The sequence below is a fragment of the Microcaecilia unicolor genome, chromosome 2 (assembly GCF_901765095.1).
Source record: "Microcaecilia unicolor chromosome 2, aMicUni1.1, whole genome shotgun sequence".
Taxonomy (NCBI): Eukaryota; Metazoa; Chordata; class Amphibia; order Gymnophiona; family Siphonopidae; genus Microcaecilia; species Microcaecilia unicolor.
In genome coordinates this window covers 5,815,515-5,837,399 of record NC_044032.1, presented here as the reverse complement: position 1 = coordinate 5,837,399, position 21,885 = coordinate 5,815,515, and the positions used below count along the sequence as shown (strand labels likewise).

Genomic DNA, 21,885 nt, shown 5'->3' with positions numbered 1-21,885 from the left:
TTATGGATTAAGAATTGGTTGAAGATAGGAAGCAGAGAGTAGGATTGCGTGGCAGTATTCTCAGTGGAGGAGGGTAGTACGTGGGGTCCCGCAGGGGTCTGTGCTGGGTCCGTTGCTTTTTAATGTATTTATAAATGACCTAGAGATGGGAATAACTAGTGAGGTAATTAAATTCGCCGATGACACAAAATTATTCAGGGTCGTCAAGCGCAGGAGGAATGTGAACGATTACAGGAGGACCTTGCGAGACTGGGAGAATGGGCGTGCAAGTGGCAGATGAAGTTCAATGTTGACAAGTGCAAAGTGATGCATGTGGGTAAGAGGAACCCGAATTATAGCTACGTCTTGCAAGGTTCCGCGTTATGAGTTACGGATCAAGAAAGGGATCTGGGTGTCGTCGTCGATGATACGCTGAAACCTTCTGCTCAGTGGTGCTGCTGCGGCTAGGAAAGCGAATAGACTGTTGGGTGTTATTAGGAAGGGTATGGAGTCCAGGTGTGGCGGATGTTATAATGCCGTTGTATCGCTCCATGGTGCGACCCGCACCTGGAGTATTGTGTTCAGTACTGGTCTCCGATCTCAAAAAAGATATAGTAGAATTGGATAACGTACAGCGAAGGGCGACGAAAATGATAGTGGGGATGGACGACTTTCCTATGAAGAGAGGCTGAGAAGGCTAGGGCTTTTCAGCTTGGAGAAGAGACGGCTGAGGGGAGATATGATAGAAGTGTATAAAATAATGAGGGGAATGGATCGGGTGGATGTGAAGCGACTGTTCAACGCTATCCAAAAATACTAGGACTAGAGGGCAGAGTTGAAGCTACAGTGTGGTAAATTTAAACGAAGTCGGAGAAAACTTTTTCTTCACCCAACGTGTAATTAGACTCTGGAATTCGTTGCCGGAGAACGTGGTACGGGCGGTTAGACTTGACGGAGTTTAAAAGGGGGTTAGATAGATTCCTAAAGGACAAGTCCATAGACCGCTATTAAATGGACTTGGAAAAATTCCGCATTTTAGGTTATAACTTGTCTGGAATGTTTTTTAGTTTGGGGAGCGTGCCAGGTGCCCCTTGACCTGGATTGGCCACTGCGGTGACAGGATGCTGGGCTAGATGGACCTTTGGTCTTTCCCAGTACTGGCACTAATTATGTACTTATGTACTTAATTAGACTAATCTACACGGCAATTGCCACCAACCCTATTTCATTCCTCCAAGCTACCTTATGCAGTGCCCTTTCTGTTAATCACACATCAGAATTGAAAATTTTTGATGATATAATAGTCGACAATATACATGGAAAATTTAAGGACAAAATTAGCCCCTAAAGGTAAGTCCGTTGACACAATGCCAAAAAGGCCTTGCGCCTCTCCTGCGTCTCCCTAGATAAATCTGGGTAAATTCTTATCTTAGCACCAAAGAACAGCGAGTCCAAATGTCTGAAGAATAGTCTCATAATGGCATCTTTATCCATCTCCAGGGGCAAAAGTCACTACAGCAGTACTTCTTTGAGTAATAACTTCTATTGACGATTCCAAAAGGATGTTAAGTTCATACCATCTCCCATTTGAGGTCAATCTATTCCATTTCCAGATTTTACATTCTGAAAATATACAGGAGGCAGTGATTCACTCGACATCCCCAGGACCTCAACCATATATCTTATAACCATATCCACAGTTGATATCAACGGAGATCTTGGAAAATTAGGTAGTCTGAAATTGTTTCCTTGATTGGTTTTCTAGATATTCTATCCTACGTAAGGTAAAGTTATTTTCCTTAATTGAGACTTGGCTTAAATTTTCCAATTTACAAAGCTTTTCCCCAATCTGTTTAACTTCAGAGTACTGTTGGGTGTTTATTCGTTCCTGGGTCAGGATTGTCTCAGACAAAACTTTAATTTCCAACGTATTTTTTTGAAATCAGAGTTTGCAAAGAAGAATGCAAGTTGAATCTTAGATCCCAGAGTGACTCCATTGTCACTACGGCTGGTTTACTTATTAAGCCCAATGTAAAGTCAGGAGGGAAGGGGTTTTGAGGATTTGGTTCAAATTATCAACTATCATAGTAGAAAAATTAGAAAATTGTTGTCCTACCAGACCTCTCTCCACCCTCTGTACCAGGCATAGTCAGGTCCCCCCCCCCCCCTGCTCAGTTGGCTCCTCTTCTTCTGAGAGTCGAACGGCAGGCTCCGATACCATGCCTCCTCCTCCTCCTGGCTGTGGGGGAGCCGCACATTCGACAGGGCTCAGATAAACACTGCCGGCTGACTCGACCAGGTCAGCACTGATAGCAGGGGAAGAGGTCAAAACAGGTCCGGTCGTCACTCCAAATCGTTCCAGTGTTGACTGCTGTGAAGGGTGAGTCCCAGCAGGGGTTGAGGGAAGCCCCTTTACTTTTCCTCGCCTCTTCCCCATTTCTCAATGGGGTTCTGGAATCCTCCCCAGCTCGAATCTGAGGGCGTCCGGTGTAGCAATTCACAACGACGCCATCTTGGATCTCTCACCCGCTATGCCACTGTCTTATGCACTATACAATTCATTTTAAATTCTGTTCTTTGCTAACTGGGAACCAGTTGACAGATTGATAAATGGGCACATATGATCCCAGTTCTGTTATGCAGTAGAATACAAGCGTAACCTGGTATCAGTGTGTCCAACATATTAATGCCCGCACTTAATGCCACCAATAGAGCGGATATAGTTGTGGGCATCTAGACGCAGTACGGATGTGCATAATTTACAGTACTGTGTAAGTTACTCAAGTAAGTGGGAGCCCTGCCTGTGTTCCACCCCTGTGAACACCCCCTTACAAATACCTGCAAAGCCAGTGGGTAAAATTACTTCAGTATTAACTGGATAAATACCACATCAGAAAATGCTAGGGAGTGTTTTGATTTTTTTATTTTAGCTACATTTGTACCCTGCGCTTTCCCACTCATGGCAGGCTCAATGTGGCTTATATGGGGCAATGGAGGGTTAAGTGACTTGCCCAGAGTCACAAGGAGCTGCCTGTGCCTGAAGTGGGAATTGAACTCAGTTCCTCAGTTCCCCAGGACCAAAGTCCTCCACCCTAACCACTAGGCCACTCCTCCACCACCCTAACCACTAGGCCACTCCTCCACTGTTGCTACTATTTGAGATTCTACATGGAATGTTGCTATTCCACTAGCAACATTCCATGTAGAAGTCGGCCCTTGTAGATCACCAATGTGGCCGCGCAGGCTTCTGCTTCTGTGAGTCTGACGTCCTGCATGTACGTGCAGGATGTCAGACTCACAGAAACAGAAGCCTGCGCAGCCTTCTACATGGAATGTTGCTAGTGGAATAGCAACATTCCATGTAGAATCTCCAATAGTAGCAACATTCCATGTAGAATGTCCAATAGTATCTATTTTCTTTTTGTACATTTGTACCCTGCGCTTTCCCACTCATGGCAGGCTCAATGCGGCTTACATGGGGCAATGGAGGGTTAAGTGACTTGCCCAGAGTCACAAGGAGCTGCCTGTGCCTGAAGTGGGAATCGAACTCAGTTCCTCAGTTCCCCAGGACCAGAGTCCACCACCCTAACCACTAGGCCACTCCTATGACTCAAAGGGCTATGCTGAAGGGTTACCCATATCAGACAGGCCTCTGAGGAGAAGCCAGACAAAGAGTGTCCCAAACTGGGAGAGTGGTAAGATGGCGACCTGAAGTTCGTATGCCCAACGGCCCAGCTGCCCTTTGAAGTTTCGTCTTCTTTACGTAAATTTCCTCTCTGCAATTGCAGTTACCTTAACTGAGAGGAAGGGGACAACCAGCGGTCAGCCGCCGATGGCCAGCGCTTTGTCCCCTGAGCAGCAAGTGTGGGACCGCTGCGCGACGAACTGCCCACAGATGAAAGGGTGGGCGAGTCCTTTGATTAGCGCCGGCGAAGGAGTGTCGATGCTCTTGGACCTGGAAAAAACAACTCCATTGCTCCCAAATTATTTAACCACCATGTCCAAAGGAATGGAGGAGTGAGTTAGAGGCATATGCTGAACGGAGGACATTTACAGTAGAACCCGAATCGGCGGAACCACTCCTAAACACCTAAGAGAAATCAACTTGGAGTTTTTAGCTCCCATGGAGGTTACATTGAATACCATCTGGAAGGCGCTTCGGGACCTAACGGTGGCAGTAAATAATTTTGTTTCAGATATAATTAGAGAGTTACATGGACAATTCAACTGAACCCTTTGAGAGTAAAAATTGATATAACAAATGATTCTACATGAGCAAGAAGTGGTTATGATAATAGACCAGAAATTTTGAATAATTAATATCGAGATTATTTTTTTTCCCAGAGTTCCAGGTATGACTCCTAAAGTTTTCCTCAGAAATATTTCCTCAAATTATTACTTTAAAAGGAGTGAAGCCTGTGTAAACTGGGATTACTTTAATCAGTGGGATTTGAATTAGAGACTTAAGTATATGTATTGTTAAATAACTTCTGGTTTTTAAAAGAGAAAGAATGTAATCAGATGTATTATTCTAACTAATATTGGACAATAAGTATGTTTTCAATTAAATGATTTGACTGTACACCGTATTGGCCTTGAAGAAGCCAACCAGATGATCAATGTGGAATAATGAATTAGACGAGTAATATCTGGGGATAATCAGGTTAATACCACGGTTTCTTTTGTCTGTTTACTGTTTAATTGATCTCCTTATCTTGTTTCACTCTCCCTATTTAGTGGTCTAAGGAAGAGAATAGAATTACCCGACTGAAATAATTCCTACATATTACTTTCTCTGTATTTCCAGCAAGTTGTTTTATCGCTTGTAAAAATTTAAATGTATTTATTTATTGCATTTGTACCCCACATTATCCCACCTTTTTGCAGGCTCAATGTGGTCTGAGTAAGGTTATGATAAAGTCAGTACAGGATTTAAATACAGTTGATCATAAGCTGAGGTAAGAGAGGTGATAGATGGGCTGATGTTGGGTAGGTTGTGTGAGAAATGTTTTAGGTGTGTTTGGGTGATTTGGGGAATGAATTGTATCATTGAGGGTGGTTACTGTAAGCTTTGTTAAAGAGGTGTGTTATAAAGAAAAAAAAAAAAGAAAATGCTAGGGAGGAAAAGTTCCTAGATGAAATAAATAATTGCCTTCATGGAGCAGCTGGTTCAGGAAACAACAAGACGAGGAATTATTTTATAGCTGGTCCTTAGTGGAATGCAGTGTCGAATCCGCCTGGCAACAGTGATCATAACATGAACAAATTTGAGTTAATAAATGGAGAAAGCACACTATAGAAATCAACTGCACCAACATTTATTTATTTATTTTTTTATTTATTGTATTTGTATCCCACGTTTTCCCACCTCTTTGCAGGCTCAATGTGGCTTACGATATATCATGGATAATGGAAATAGCAAGAGATATACATTTGGTTTTACAGAAGGATTTTGGGTTACATGGTCATGAAGTACAAGATAAGTGGCATTACAGAAGACATTGACAGACATTAGGAATACGAGATAGTAGTATTACAGAAGACACCATCTGCGTAAATGAATGGGTGAAGACTTTGACTGGATAAGAAGTTGGTTTGACATGAAAGGATGACAAAACCTTCAGCAGAAATGAGGGAACCGGTCTCAAAACTACAGGATCTGCCAGGAACTCCAAAAGGGCTCTCTACAGGACAAAGCCTGCAATTTCAACACTCTCCTCGCCAACAATATAGCTACAAAGAACACTGCCTTCAAGGTACGTCCTTGATGGAAATAGAAACTTACAGCTCAAAAGGAGAATGAATGAGCGCCAAGAGGACCAGACTAACATGCCAAGAAGGAAAGGGAGGCCGCTGGGGCGGACGCAGAACATTTACACCTCTCAGGAACCTAACCACGTCCAGATGACTACCCAAGGGCTTGCCCTTCAATCGCTCCCGAAAAGAAGCCAAAGCCACCAGCTGAACCTAAAGCAAAGCCAAGGCCAGACTTTTTTCTAGGCCATCTTGTAAGAAATCCAGAACCTGTAGCTTCCAAAAGACCAACTATAATAAAATGAAGAAATGGTAAAGCAAGAAGCTAAAAGGTGCAGCTGCAGAGATTAAGAGCTTAATGCTGGCATGGACATTGTTTCAAAATACCATCTTGGAAGCCCACACCAAATATATTTCAGTCAGCATGGTTAAGAGGTGAGGTAAAAGAGGCTAAAAGAAGATCTTTAAAAAATAGAAAAAGCAACCAAATGAAAACAGGAAGCAGCATAAGCACTGGCAAGTTAGATGCAAAGCACTGATAAGGAAGGCTAAAAGAGAATTTGAAAAGAAATTTCTCAAAGAGACAAACACTTTATCAGGCACATTAGAAGCAGAAAACCTCTGAAAAGAATCAGTTGGACCAGTGGATCATCAAAGAGTAAAAGGGTCACTCATGGAGGACAAGACCATAATGAAGAGACTAGATGAATCCTTTGCTTCAGGCTTTCCTTCTTAGAAAGGAGCTACCGATGCCAGAGATGGTATTTAAAGGTGATGATACTGAGGAACTGAAACAAATCTTGGAAGATGTAAGAGACCAGCCTGCTTATTTTTGAAGGAGAAGGGCGCCCATCTTCCGACACAAAGCGGGAGATGGGCGTCCTTCTTCTAAGGTCGCCCAAATCGGCATAATCGAAAGCCGATTTTGGACGTCCTCAACTGCCGTCGCTTCCCTCCTTAGGAAGGAAATCGTGTGCAAATGAGCTAACAGTGAGCAGCTCATTTGCATGCAATTTCCTTCATGCATGCCCGTTCCTTTCCTCTGAGATGGGCGTCCTCACTTTCCATTGTCGGCGAAAACGGGGATGACCATCTCTAAGGTTGACCTAAATTTAATGATTTCGGCATCCCCGACCGTATTATCGAAAGGAAAGATGGACATCCATCTTGTTTCGATAATACAGGTTGCCCCACCCCTCTACAGGGCCGTCCTGAGAGATGGGCGCCCCCGTTCGATTATCCCCCTCCAAATTAATAAGCTAAAGACCTGGATCGAATAATATAGACTCCAGGGTACTGAAAAAGAAATAATTGCAGATCTATGATTGGAAATCTGTTCACCATTGTTAAAATCATCTGAAGATTGGAAAGTGTCAACATAATACCAATTTTTAAAAAGTGTTCTAAAGATGATCTGAGAAACTACAGATTGGTGAGGCTTCTAGGCTATGCAAGCAGTCTCAGCAGCCCTGAGATGGGCGTCTCTAACAACTGACCGCCGCCCACCCACCATAAGGACACCAGAACACAACTTGACATTTCGTCCTTTAGATTGTAAGCTCTTGAGCAGGGACTGTCCTTCTTTGTTAAACTGTACAGCGCTGCGTAACCCTAGTAGCGCTCTAGAAATGTTAAGTAGTAGTAGTAGTAGAACAGGGGAATCCAGTAAAGCCACCAAAGAGCCAATCATGGCCACTGTCTGAGACAAGATCCAGGGCTCATCTATGGACATTTTCTCTGACCCAGTTTACAATCTTATCACAGAGTTTCAAAATCCCGATGGCTACAATGGAAAGTTTGTTCTCTTCTCTAATAAGTACTAACATTTAGTGTGAGAATTTTAGGGGCGATAAGACATTTTCATCTCTAATTTAAGAAAAAACAAACAAACCTACCTTAAAAAAAAAAAAGAACGAAAAAAAGAGCAAAAATCATATGCAAAGTTCTGCAATGACCTACCCTTTTGGAGTGGAGGAGTAGGCTAGTGGTTAGTGCAGTGAACTTTGATCCTGGGGAACTGAGTTCGATTCCCATTGCAGCTCCTTGTGACTCTGGGCAAGTCACTTAACCCTCCATTGCCCCTGGTACAAAATAAGTACCTGAATATATGTAAACCGCTTTGAATGGAGTTGCAAAAACCTCAGAAGGCGGTATGTCAAGTCCATTTCCCTTCCCCCCTTTCCCTTATGACATCACAATATCTGAGCCAAGTATCGGGCAGTCAAGCCATTGTGACATTACTGATGAGGTTGGCTCTTATTGGTGGAATGAGTGGAGGAGTAGCCTAGTGGTTAGTGCAGTGAACTTTGATCCTGGGGAACTGTATAGGACAATCAAGCCATTGTGACATCACTGATGAGGTTGGCTCTTATTGGTGGAATGAGTGGAGGAGTAGCCTAGTGGTTAGTGCAGTGAACTTTGATCCTGGGGAACTGATTTCGATTCCCACTGCAGCTCCTTGTGACTCTGGGCAAGTCACTTAGCCCTCCATTGCCCCTGGTACAAAATAAGTACCTGAATATATGTAAATCACTTTGGATGTAGTTGCAAAAACCTCAGAAAGGCGGTATGTCAAGTCCAAGTTCCCTTTCCCTATTTGAGATTCTACATGGAACGTTAATGTTGCTATTCCACTAGCAACATTCCATGTAGAAGCCGGCTCTTGCAGATCAGCAACGCGGCTGCACAGGCTTCTGTTTCTGTGAGTCTGACGTCCTGCACGTATGTGCAGGTCGTCAGACTCACAGAAACAGAAGCCTGCCCTTGCTAGGGTTACCATATGGCTCCAGAAAAAGGAGGACGGATTGAGCCAGCCGGGTTTGACTTCCATTGCTTTCAAAGCAATGGAGTAAAACCCGGCTGGCTCAATCCGTCCTCCTTTTTCTGCAGCCATATGGTAACCCTAGCCCTTGCAGATCAGCAATGCGGCTGCGCAGGCTTCTGTTTCTGTGAGTCTGACGTCCTGCTAGTGGACTGTTGCTAGTGGAGTAGCCTAGTGGTTAGTGTAGTGGCCTTTGATCCTGGGGAACTGAGTTGATTCCCACTGCAGCTCCTTGTGACTCTGGGCAAGTCACTTAACCCTCCATTGCCCCTGGTACAAATAAGTACCTGAATATATGTAAACCATTCTGAATGTAGTTGCAAAAACCTCAGAAAGGCAGTATGTCAAGTCCCACTTCCCTTTCCCTTATGACATCACAATATCAGAAGTGAGCCAAGTATCGGGCAATCAAGCCATTGTGACATCACTGATGAGGTTGGCTCTTATTGGTGGAATGAGTGGAGGAGTAGCCTAGTGGTTAGTGCAGCGGACTTTGATCCTGGGGAACCGAGTTCAATTCCCACTGCAGCTCCTTGTGACTCTGGGCAAGTCACTAAACCCTCCATTGCCCCTGGTACAAATAAGTACCTGAATATATGTAAACCGCTTTGATGTAGTTGCAAAAACCTCAGAAAGGTGGTATATCAAGTCCCATTTCCCTTTTCCCCTTTCCCTTATGACATCACAATAACAGAAGTGAGCTCGGGCAATCAAGCCATTGTGACATCACTGATGAGGTTGGCTCTTATTGGTGGAATGAGTGGAGGAGTAGCCTAGTGGTTAGTGCAGTGGATTTGATCCTGGGGAACTGTATCGGGCAATCAAGCCATTGTGACATCACTGATGAGGTTGGCTCTTATTGGTGGAATGAGTGGAGGAGTAGCCTAGTGGTTAGTGCAGTGCACTTTGATCCTGGCAACTGAGTTCAATTCCCACTGCAGCTCCTTGTGACTCTGGGCAAGTCACTAAACCCTCCATTGCCCCTGGTACAAATAAGTACCTGAATATGTAAACCGCTTTGAATGTAGTTGCAAAAACCTCAGAAAGGTGGTATATCAAGTCCCATTTCCCTTTTCCCCTTTCCCTTATGACATCACAATAACAGAAGTGAGCTCGGGCAATCAAGCCATTGTGACATCACTGATGAGGTTGGCTCTTATTGGTGGAATGAGTGGAGGAGTAGCCTAGTGGTTAGTGCAGTGGATTTGATCCTGGGGAACTGTATCGGGCAATCAAGCCATTGTGACATCACTGATGAGGTTGGCTCTTATTGGTGGAATGAGTGGAGGAGTAGCCTAGTGGTTAGTGCAGTGCACTTTGATCCTGGCAAACTGAGTTCAATTCCCACTGCAGCTCCTTGTGACTCTGGGCAAGTCACTAAACCCTCCATTGCCCCTGGTACAAATAAGTACCTGAATATATGTAAACCGCTTTGAATGGAGTTGCAAAAACCTCAGAAAGGCGGTATCTGAAGTCCCATTTCCCTTAAGAGCAGAAGCAATGCTGACTTGCTCCTGCCCATCATAGCTATGGCTGCCATGACTTCTAGCAGCAGAATCATAGCAGTCTGGAGCTGCAAGGAGCAAGTGGGGGCATTGCTCTTACTCTTTAGACTTTGGATATGCACTGCTAACTTTCTCAAAAATTGGGAATTAAAAAAACAGGGTGTGGCATGGGTCTACAGATGGGATTATAAATTAAAAGGCAAACATAAGTCTGACCAAAGTAAATTTAATTTTAACTACTAATTTCAGATCTCAACTGATCAATTGTATGACCATAGGAAAAGTAGAAATTAGTACATGAGAAAATAATAAACACATAGAAAATCCAGTTCAACAATTATAAAAACTGTAAGTACAGATTTAATGACAGTTTTCAAAAGACAATTCAGTTATAAAGTCCAAAGCAGTTCTTATAGCTGTGTGGTATTTGAGAGTCTTCCAACCTACAGCAGGATGCAGGAGATGATTTAGAAGAAAAATGTTGACTCGATAGAAAGTGTGTTGACTATTTGAGGGTGCGGCTGTAAAGGGCACAAGTCTCCTGTGATTGTATTCAGGAGGTCAGAGCAGTCACTTGCTTTCCCTCTCATTCTAGACCTTGGCGCCTAATGTCGGGCAACAAGTGCGAGCGTAGGTTATAGAATATTTACACGCATCAGAGGCGCCAATAATTGACATTTACACACCTAAGTGCTAGGCACTATTCTCTATAAAGTACACACCAAAATCACTTAGTGCGTAACTGCAAGGGGAACATACATGTGGGTGGAGCATAGGCGTATTACTAAACATGCACATTGGGAAGAATAATCCGAATCATAGTTATCTTAGGAGTTAACATTCAAGAAAAAGAATTAAACCCCACTAAGCTAACAATCTGTACCACACGCTCTGGCAATGAATTCCAGTGTTTAATTACACGTTGCGTGACGAAACATTTTCTCCGATTCTTATTAAATTTACTACTTTGTAGCTTCATCACATGCCCCCTAGTCCTAGTATTTTTGAAAGAGAAAACCCGGCTCTACCCGGCCACGCGTTGCTGTGGCTCAGTCTGGTTAAATGGAAAAGAAAGAAAAGAGGAAGCGCACGTTTCTAATATGTTAATTTCACAATGCTTGTGGTATACAATATTTTTTGTTGTTCCATTGTGTGTGCAGAGATAGAGATTGTTTGGTTTGCCGGCTGTAGAACATGCAACATATAATTGTCCATGTGAGAAGCAATCCGTGTGTAGATGTAAACGGGTGAATTCTAAAGATTGGCCCTGAGCTTTGTTGATGGTGATTGCAAACTCAAATCAAATTGGGAATTGCAATCTGTTAAATTGAAATGGCATATCCGTTGGAATCATAGGAATGCGAGGAATGAGGACATGTTCACCTCTGAAAGGTCCTGTCAAGATTGTTGCTTGTACGACATTGCTCATTCATTTTTTACTGCAAGCCACGTGTGGTTGCAAAGGTTTGGCTGGTTGATATTTCGCAACATGATAATTGGCACGTCGATTTCAATTGCAGTACGTGCGGTGGCATCCCTGGCAGATCGAGTGAATTGAAAAGTCTGTTGGATAATTAAGCGCTTCTCCGCTTCCAGAACAGTGTCGACGGACTTGTGTGTGAGTGGCTCGCTTTGAATGTTAGACTGAATAATATTGTTCAGTTCGTAGACGTCTTTGTTTCTTGGCCGCAAGAATAGCTCGTTCACCTCAGCGATTCGTGATTCTTATAATTGGTTTGAATATTGGGAAATACTTTTTCAACCAATTGTTCTTTTGAGGTCAGTAAATTGCAGAAGTTTTGAGGCAATGAAATTCGTCCTCAGGTCAGATCAACCGGCACCTTTCCGTTCCCCATTTTCAGCAATTGATGTGAGAATATCTGAGCTAATTGATCGTTTTGCAGCTGGAGTATTTTAGGCAAGTAGAGTATTTTAGGCAAGCATTTATTTCGTCCGCTGGTGTCGATCGAGGAACTACAGTAATGTTTGCCTGAGAGAGTAGTGGATGCTTGGAATGCCCTCCCGCGGGAGGTGGTGGAAATGAAAACGGTAACGGAATTCAAACATGCGTGGGATAAGCATAAAGGAATCCTGTGCCGAAGGAATGGATCCTCAGGAGCTTAGTCAAGATCGGGAGGCGGGGCTGGTGGTTGGGAGGCGGGGATAGGGCTGGGCAGACTTATACGGTCTGTGCCAGAGCCGGTGGTGGGAAGCGGGACTGGTGGTTGGGAGGCGGGGATAGTGCTGGACAGACTTGTACGGTCTGTGCCAGAGCCGGTGGTTGGGAGGCCCATCCTAGAAATACTGTATTATTCCATCATCCATTCAATAACGTTCTATGGCTTTTTCCTCCAGGAAGCCGTCCAACCCTTTTTGAAGTCCGCTAAGTTAACTGCCTTAACCACCTTTTCCGGCAGCGAATTCCAGAGTTTAACTACGCGTTGAGTGAAGAAAAGTTTCCTCCGATTCGTTTTAAATTTACCACACTGCAGCTTCATCGCATGCCCCCTTGTCCTAGTATTTTTGGAAAGCGTAAACAGACGCTCCACATCGACCCGTTCCATTCCACTCATTATCTTATAGACCTCTATCATATCGCCCCTCAGCCACCTTTTCTCCAAGCTGAAGAGCCCCAGCCTCTTCAACCTATCCTGATAGGGAAGTCGTCCCATCTTCTGTATCATCTTTGTCGCCCTTCTCTGTTTTTCAATTATGGACACATTTCATTGACATTTTAAAGCAAGTGGAAATTTCTGTGATGTAAGGAGAGCACATTGAAGTGCCTTTGATTTTGGCAGTGTTATGTTAAGCTCTCGGGTTCAGGTGAGTCCTTACTGATGAATTTCCACCATTTCAAAACATTTTTGACATGTCATTTTAATTAGTTCACTGTCGTTTGGGTAGGTTCTTACTATTCCTTACAGGAAGTATAACAAATAAATTAACCCATAACCCGTAACTCCGATGAGCTTGACAAGAGCAATGGTGAATCCTGGTGACATTTTAACACCACAGATTGTAAGAGTAGCAAATTATCCTGGGGAGAAAGTGACATCACAAATTTAAAAGGCACAGCTGGTGGGAGTTGGCCTAGCTGGCGGTGTGAGCTGGCGGTGCAACCTGAGTATTGGAGTTTGCTGCTGTTTTTCTTTGATCTCTCCTGAGTTATGCCACATACTAAACAGAAAGGGGTGGTCATGATTGTTCCCCAGCGACTAAGACTTATTCCCCCATGCAGCAATCAATCTGGAGGTATGCCACCAAAACCCCATTACAGGTTTCCAGGAAGATGGTCTCCACGTTGGATTCGGGTGAAGGACAGCCCCGACCCTTTGGGGCTTGAGGTGGCCTTGTCTCCCCTCGGTCTTCAACTCCCCGGTGCGTCCGCCTGCTGCAGTGACATTGAAGGAGCCTCTTGTGGTGGAAGCTGCCTGTTGGGAAGCTCTCGTCGGGGGCAAAGAAGCCATGAGTTTAAGCAGGGTAAGAAATGGTGGTGGTTTATTGAAGACTTCTACCCCCCCATTCAACGGCAGTATCTGAGCGGCTACATAATAATCAAAGGGATGAGAGAAGAAAGTAAGATAGGTTGGAGGATGGGGAGGGGAAGGGGTGAAACTAGAATAATTGATAGGAAAGCAGGGGGTGGTGGAAAAGGTCTATTTCAGGCAAGCTGTCAAGAACCCCAAAGTGAGACAGGGGTCAGCTATAGGCATCCCAACAGAGGTATGTCTCAAGTTTTGACTTAAATTGCTGAAGGGAGGAACAGAATTTGAGATGCTGGGCAATTTGTTCCAAAGATCCGGGCCCTGTACCGAAAAGATAGAACGGTGGATAGTGGCATGATGGCATGAGCAAGGGCTCTGAAAGAGGGAACGTTGAGTAGATCAAGCTGGGAAGACCTGAGAGGCCTGGGAGGGCAGTAGGGGGTCAGGAGACTGGAAAGAAACAGGGGGCTCTCCGAGCTGCTATTCTTACCTAGGAGAGGAGAGGCAGCATCCCGAACCTCTGGCATCTCTGTTAAGTATCTGACTGCAAAAAATCAAAAACAGGAATTAAAATTCAGAGCCTGATATTTAAAGCAATTTAGCTGGCAGTAGAGCCTCCTTCCTGGTTAATTTGCATGTGCCTGCCAATCTGCTTGATATTCAGACATTGCTGCTGAATATTAGCACTAACCACCCTGCACCCCTGCTGAGGCAGTTCATGGGTGGAGCCTGACCGGACCCCCACTCCCCCATCCCTTATAGTTCCTCCCAGGCCTACCTTTGATAGCCCTGGTGATTTAAGTGGTCCTGGAGTGGAGGAGTAGCCTAGTGGTTAGTGCAGTGGACTTTGATCCTGGGGAACTGGGTTCAATTCCCACTGCAGCTCCTTGTGACTCTGGGCAAGTCACTTAGCCCTCCATTGCCCCTGGTACAAAATAAGTACCTGAATATATGTAAATCACTTTGGATGTAGTTGCAAAAACCTCAGAAAGGCGGTATGTCAAGTCCAAGTTCCCTTTCCCTATTTGAGATTCTACACGGAATGTTAATGTTGCTATTCCACTAGCAACATTCCATGTAGAAGCCGGCCCTTGCAGATCAGCAACGCGGCTGCACAGGCTTCTGTTTCTGTGAGTCTGACGTCCTGCACGTATGTGCAGGTCGTCAGGACTCACAGAAACAGAAGCCTGCCCTTGCTAGGGTTACCATATGGCTCCAGAAAAAGGGAGGACGGATTGAGCCAGCCGGGTTTGACTTCCATTGCTTTCAAAGCAATGGAAGTAAAACCCGGCTGGCTCAATCCGTCCTCCTTTTTCTGCAGCCATATGGTAACCCTAGCCCTTGCAGATCAGCAATGCGGCTGCGCAGGCTTCTGTTTCTGTGAGTCTGACGTCCTGCTAGTGGACTGTTTGCTAGTGGAGTAGCCTAGTGGTTAGTGTAGTGGCCTTTGATCCTGGGGAACTGAGTTTGATTCCCACTGCAGCTCCTTGTGACTCTGGGCAAGTCACTTAACCCTCCATTGCCTCTGGTACAAATAAGTACCTGAATATATGTAAACCACTCTGAATGTAGTTGCAAAAACCTCAGAAAGGCAGTATGTCAAGCCCACTTCCCTTTCCCTTATGACATCAACATATCAGAAGTGAGCCAGTATCGGGCAATCAAGCCATTGTGACATCACTGATGAGGTTGGCTCTATTGGTGGAATGAGTGGAGGAGTAGCCGAGTGGTTAGTGCAGTGGACTTTGATCCTGGGCAAACTTAGTTCAATTCCCACTGCAGCTCCTTGTGACTCTGGGCAAGTCACTAAACCCTCCATTGCCCCTGGTACAAATAAGTACCTGAATATATGTAAACCGCTTTGAATGTAGTTGCAAAACCTCAGAAAGGTGGTATATCAAGTCCCATTTCCTTTTCCCCTTTCCCTTATGACATCACAATAACAGAAGTGAGCTCGGGCAATCAGCATTGTGACATCACTGATGAGGTTGGCTCGTATTGGTGGAATGAGTGGAGGAGTAGCTAGTGGTTAGTGCAGGACTTTGATCCTGGCAAACTGAGTTCAATTCCCACTGCAGCTCCTTGTGACTCTGGGCAAGTCACTAAACCCTCCATTGCCCCTGGTACAAATAAGTACCTGAATATATGTAAACGCTTGAATGGAGTTGCAAAAACCTCAGAAAGGCGGTATCTGAAGTCCATTTCCCTTAGAGCAGAAGCAATGCTGACTTGCTCCTGCCCATCATAGCTATGGCTGCCATGACTTCTAGCAGCAGAATCATAGCAGTCTGGAGCGCAAGGAGCAAGGTGGGGGCATTGCTCTTACTCTTTAGACTTTGGATATGCACTGCTAACTTTCTCAAAAATTGGGAATTAAAAAAACAGGGTGTGTGCATGGGTCTACAGATGGGATTATAAATTAAAAGGCAACATAAGTCTGACCAAAGGAAATTTAATTTTAACTACTAATTTCAGATCTCAAACTGATCAATTGTATGACCATAGGAAAAGTAGAATTAGTACATGAGAAAATAATAACACATAGAAAATCCAGTTCAACAATTATAAAAACTGTAAGTACAGATTTAATGACAGTTTTCAAAAGAACAATTCAGTTATAAAGTCCAAAGCAGTTCTTATAGCTGTGTGGTATTTGAGAGTCTTCCAACCTACAGCAGGATGCAGGAGATGATTTAGAAGAAAAATGTTGACTCGATAGAAAGTGTGTTGACTATTTGAGGGTGCGGCTGTAAAGGGCACAAGTCTCCTGTGATTGTATTCAGGAGGTCAGAGCAGTCACTTGCTTTCCCTCTCATTCTAGACCTTGGCGCCTAATGTCGGGCAACAAGTGCGAGCGTAGGTTATAGAATATTTACACGCATCAGAGGCGCCAATTGACATTTACACACCTAAGTGCTAGGCTATTCTCTATAAAGTACACACCAAAATCACTTAGTGCGTAACTGCAAGGGGAACATACATGTGGGTGGAGCATAGGCGTATTACTAAACATGCACATTGGGAAGAATAATCCGAATCATAGTTATCTTAGGAGTTAACATTCAAGAAAAAGAATTAAACCCCACTAAGCTAACAATCTGTACCACACGCTCTGGCAATGAATTCCAGTGTTTAATTACACGTTGCGTGACGAAACATTTTCTCCGATTCTTATTAAATTTACTACTTTGTAGCTTCATCACATGCCCCCTAGTCCTAGTATTTTTTGAAAGAGAAAACCCGGCTCTACCCGGCCACGCGTTGCTGTGGCTCAGTCTGGTTAAATGGAAAAGAAAGAAAAGAGGAAGCGCACGTTTCTAATATGTTTAATTCACAATGCTTGTGGGTATACAATATTTTTGTTGTTCCATTGTGTGTGCAGAGATAGAGATTGTCTGGTTTGCCGGCTGTAGAACATGCAACATATAATTGTCCATGTGAGAAGCAATCCGTGTGTAGATGTAAACGGGTGAATTCTAAAGATTGGCCCTGAGCTTTGTTGATGGTGATTGCAAACTCAAATCAAATTGGGAATTGCAATCTGTTAAATTGAAATGGCATATCCGTTGGAATCATAGGAATGCGAGAATGAGGACATGTTCACCTCTGAAAGGTCCTGTCAAGATTGTTGCTTGTACGACATTGCTCATTCATTTTTTTACTGCAAGCCACGTGTGGTTGCAAAGGTTTGGCTGGTTGATATTTCGCAACATGATAATTGGCACGTCGATTTTCAATGCAGTACGTGCGGTGGCATCCCTGGCAGATCGAGGTGAATTGAAAAAGTCTGTTGGATAATTAAGCGCTTCTCCGCTTCCAGAACAGTGTCGACGGACTTGTGTGTGAGTGGCTCGCTTTGAATGTTAGACTGAATAATATTGTTCAGTTCGTAGACGTCTTTGTTCTGGCCGCAAGAATAGCTCGTTCACTCAGCGATTCGTGATTCTTATAATTGGTTTGAAATTGGGAAATACTTTTCAACCAATTGTTCTTTTGAGGTCAGTAAATTGCAGAAGTTTTGAGGCAATGAAATTCGTCCTCAGGTCAGATCAACCGGCACCTTTCCGTTCCCCATTTTCAGCAATTGATGTGAATATCTGAGCTAATTGATCGTTTTGCAGCTGGAGTATTTTAGGCAAGTAGAGTATTTTAGGCAAGCATTTATTTCGTCCGCTGGTGTCGATCGAGGAACTACAGGTAATGTTTGCCTGAGAGAGTAGTGGATGCTTGGAATGCCCTCCCGCGGGAGGTGGTGGAAATGAAAACGGTAACGGAATTTAAACATGCGTGGGATAAGCATAAAGGAATCCTGTGCCAGGAATGGATCCTCAGGAGCTTAGTCAAGATCGGGAGGCGGGGCTGGTGGTTGGGAGGCGGGGATAGGGCTGGGCAGACTTATACGGTCTGTGCCAGAGCCGGTGGTGGGAAGCGGGACTGGTGGTTGGGAGGCGGGGATAGTGCTGGACAGACTTGTACGGTCTGTGCCAGAGCCGGTGGTTGGGAGGCCCATCCTAGAAATACTGTATTATTCCATCATCCATTCAATAACGTTCTATGGCTTTTTCCTCCAGGAAGCCGTCCAACCCTTTTTTGAAGTCCGCTAAGTTAACTGCCTTAACCACCTTTTCCGGCAGCGAATTCCAGAGTTTAACTACGCGTTGAGTGAAGAAAAGTTTCCTCCGATTCGTTTTAAATTTACCACACTGCAGCTTCATCGCATGCCCCCTTGTCCTAGTATTTTTGGAAAGCGTAAACAGACGCTCACATCGACCCGTTCCATTCCACTCATTATCTTATAGACCTCTATCATATCTCCCCTCAGCCACCTTTTCTCCAAGCTGAAGAGCCCCAGCCTCGTCAACCTATCCTGATAGGGAAGTCGTCCCATCTTCTGTATCATCTTTGTCGCCCTTCTCTGTTTTTCATTATGGACACATTTCATTGACATTTTAAAGCAAGTGAAAATTTCTGTGATGTAAGGAGCAGCAATTGAAGTGCCTTTGATTTTGGCAGTGTTATGTTAAGCTCTCGGGTTCAGGTGAGTCCTTACTGATGAATTTCCACCATTTCAAAACATTTTGACATGTCATTTTAATTAGTTCACTGTCGTTTGGGTAGGTTCTTACTATTCCTTACAGGTATAACAAATAAATTAACCCATAACCCGTAACCGATGAGCTTGACAAGAGCAATGGTGAATCCTGGTGACATTTTAACACCACAGATTGTAAGAGTAGCAAATTATCCGGGGAGAAAAGTGACATCACAAATTTAAAAGGCACAGCTGGTGGGAGTTGGCCTAGCTGGCGGTGTGAGCTGGCGGTGCAACCTGAGTATTGGAGTTTGCTGCTGTTTTTCTTTGATCTCTCCTGAGTTATGCCACATACTAAACAGAAAGGGGTGGTCATGATTGTTCCCCAGCGACTAAGACTTATTCCCCATGCAGCAATCAATGGAGGTATGCCACCAAAACCATTACAGGTTTCCAGGAAGATGGTCTCCACGTTGGATTCGGGTGAAGGACAGCCCCGACCCTTTGGGGCTTGAGGTGGCCTTGTCTCCCCTCGGTCTTCAACTCCCCGGTGCGTCCGCCTGCTGCAGTGACATTGAAGGAGCCTCTTGTGGTGGAAGCTGCCTGTTGGGAAGCTCTCGTGGGGGCAAAGAAGCCATGAGTTTAAGCAGGGTAAGAAATGGTGGTGGTTTATTGAAGACTTCTACCCCGCCCATTCAACGGCAGTATCTGAGCGGCTACATAATAATCAAAGGGATGAGAGAGAAAGTAAGATAGGTTGGAGGATGGGGGGGGAAGGGGTGAAACTAGAATAATTGATAGGAAAGCAGGGGGTGGTGGAAAAGGTCTATTTCAGGCAAGCTGTCAAGAACCCCAAAGTGAGACAGGGGTCAGCTATAGGCATCCCAACAGAGGTATGTCTCAAGTTTGACTTATATTGCTGAAGGGAGGAACAGAATTTGAGATGCTGGGGCAATTTGTTCCAAAGATCCGGGCCCTGTACCGAAAGATAGAACGGTGGATAGTGGCATGATGGCATGAGCAAGGGCTCTGAAAGAGGGAACGTTGAGTAGATCAAGCTGGGAAGACCTGAGAGGCCTGGGGGGCAGTAGGGGGTCAGGAGACTGGAAGAAACAGGGGCTCTCCCGAGCTGCTATTCTTACCTAGGAGAGGAGAGGCAGCATCCCGAACCTCTGGCATCTCTGTTAAGTATCTGACTGCAAAAAATCAAAAACAGGAATTAAAATTCAGAGCTGATATTTAAAGCAATTTAGCTGGCAGTAGAGCCTCCTTCCTGGTTAATTTGCATGTGCCTGCCAATCTGCTTGATATTCAGACATTGCTGCTGAAATAGCACTAACCACCCTGCACCCCTGCTGAGGCAGTTCATGGGTGGAGCCTGACCGGACCCCCACTCCCCCATCCCTTATAGTTCCTCCCAGGCTACCTTTGATAGCCCTGGTGATTTAAGTGGTCCTGGAGTGGAGGAGTAGCCTAGTGGTAGTGCAGTGGACTTTGATCCTGGGGAACTGGGTGTCAATTCCCACTGCAGCTCCTTGTGACTCTGGGCAAGTCACTTAGCCCTCCATTGCCCTGGTACAAAATAAGTACCTGAATATATGTAAATCACTTTGGATGTAGTTGCAAAAACCTCAGAAAGGCGGTATGTCAAGTCCAAGTTCCCTTTCCCTATTTGAGATTCTACATGGAATGTTAATGTTGCTATTCCACTAGCAACATTCCATGTAGAAGCCGGCCCTTGCAGATCAGCAACGCGGCTGACAGGCTTCTGTTTCTGTGAGTCTGACGTCCTGCACGTATGTGCAGGTCGTCAGACTCACAGAAACAGAAGCTGCCCTTGCTAGGGTTACCATATGGCTCCAGAAAAAGGAGGACGGATTGAGCCAGCCGGGTTTGACTCCATTGCTTTCAAAGCAATGGAAGTCAAACCCGGCTGGCTCAATCCGTCCTCCTTTTTCTGCAGCCATATGGTAACCTAGCCCTTGCAGATCGCAATGCGGCTGCGCAGGCTTCTGTTTCTGTGAGTCTGACGTCTGCTAGTGGACTGTTGCTAGTGGAGTAGCCTAGTGGTTAGTGTAGTGGCCTTTGATCTGGGGAACTGAGTTTGATTCCCACTGCAGCTCCTTGTGACTCTGGGCAAGTCACTTAACCCTCCATTGCCTCTGGTACAAATAAGTACCTGAATATATGTAAACCACTCTGAATGTAGTTGCAAAAACCTCAGAAAGGCAGTATGTCAAGTCCCACTTCCCTTTCCTTATGACATCACAATATCAGAAGTGAGCCAAGTATCGGGCAATCAAGCCATTGTGACATCACTGATGAGGTTGGCTCTTATTGGTGGAATGAGTGGAGGAGTAGCTAGTGGTTAGTGCAGCGGACTTTGATCCTGGGAACCGAGTCAATTCCCACTGCAGCTCCTTGTGACTCTGGGCAAGTCACTAAATCCTCATTGCCCCTGGTACAAAAAGTACCTGAATATATGTAAACCGCTTTGAATGTAGTTGCAAAACTCAGAAAGGTGGATATCAAGTCCCATTTCCCTTTTCCCCTTTCCCTTATGACATCACAATAACAGAAGTGAGCTCGGGCAATCAAGCCATTGTGACATCACTGATGAGGTTGGCTCTTATTGGTGGAATGAGTGGAGGAGTAGCCTAGTGGTTAGTGCAGGACTTTGATCCTGGCAAATGAGTTCAATTCCCATGCAGCTCCTGTGGACTCTGGGCAAGTCACTAAACCCTCCATTGCCCCCTGGTACAAATAAGTACCTGAATATATGTAAACCGCTTTGAATGGAGTTGCAAAAACCTCAGAAAGGCGTATTGAAGTCCCATTTCCCTTAAGAGCAGAAGCAATGCTGACTTGCTCCTGCCCATCATAGCTATGGCTGCCATGACTTCTAGCAGCAGAATCATAGCAGTCTGGAGCTGCAAGGAGCAAGTGGGGCATTGCTCTTACTCTTTAGACTTTGGATATGCACTGCTAACTTTCTCAAAAATTGGGAATTAAAAAAACAGGGTGTGGCATGGGTCTACAGATGGGATTATAAATTAAAAGGCAAACATAAGTCTGACCAAAGTAAATTAATTTTAACTATAATTTCAGATCTCAAACTGATCAATTGTATGACCATAGGAAAAGTAGAAATTAGTACATGAGAAAATAATAAACACATAGAAAATCCAGTTCAACAATTATAAAAACTGTAAGTAAAGATTTAATGACAGTTTCAAAAGACAATTCAGTATAAAGTCCAAAGCAGTTCTTATAGCTGTGTGTATTTGAGAGTCTTCCAACCTACAGCAG

The 21,885-nt window shown here is 44.6% G+C and overlaps 1 protein-coding gene across 1 annotated transcript in view; it reads right to left on the bottom strand.

Annotated features, from left to right (window-relative positions):
* The window catches only part of LOC115461772, a 111,037-nt gene that overhangs the window by 35,402 nt on the left and 53,750 nt on the right, over positions 1 to 21,885 (bottom strand). The window contains exons 2-3 of the mRNA XM_030191817.1: positions 19,719 to 19,772; positions 14,035 to 14,088 (exon numbers count right to left, since the gene is read on the bottom strand). Of these exons, the coding sequence (XP_030047677.1) occupies positions 14,035 to 14,088; positions 19,719 to 19,772 (108 nt within the window). The remainder of the gene's footprint in view (positions 1 to 14,034; positions 14,089 to 19,718; positions 19,773 to 21,885) is intronic.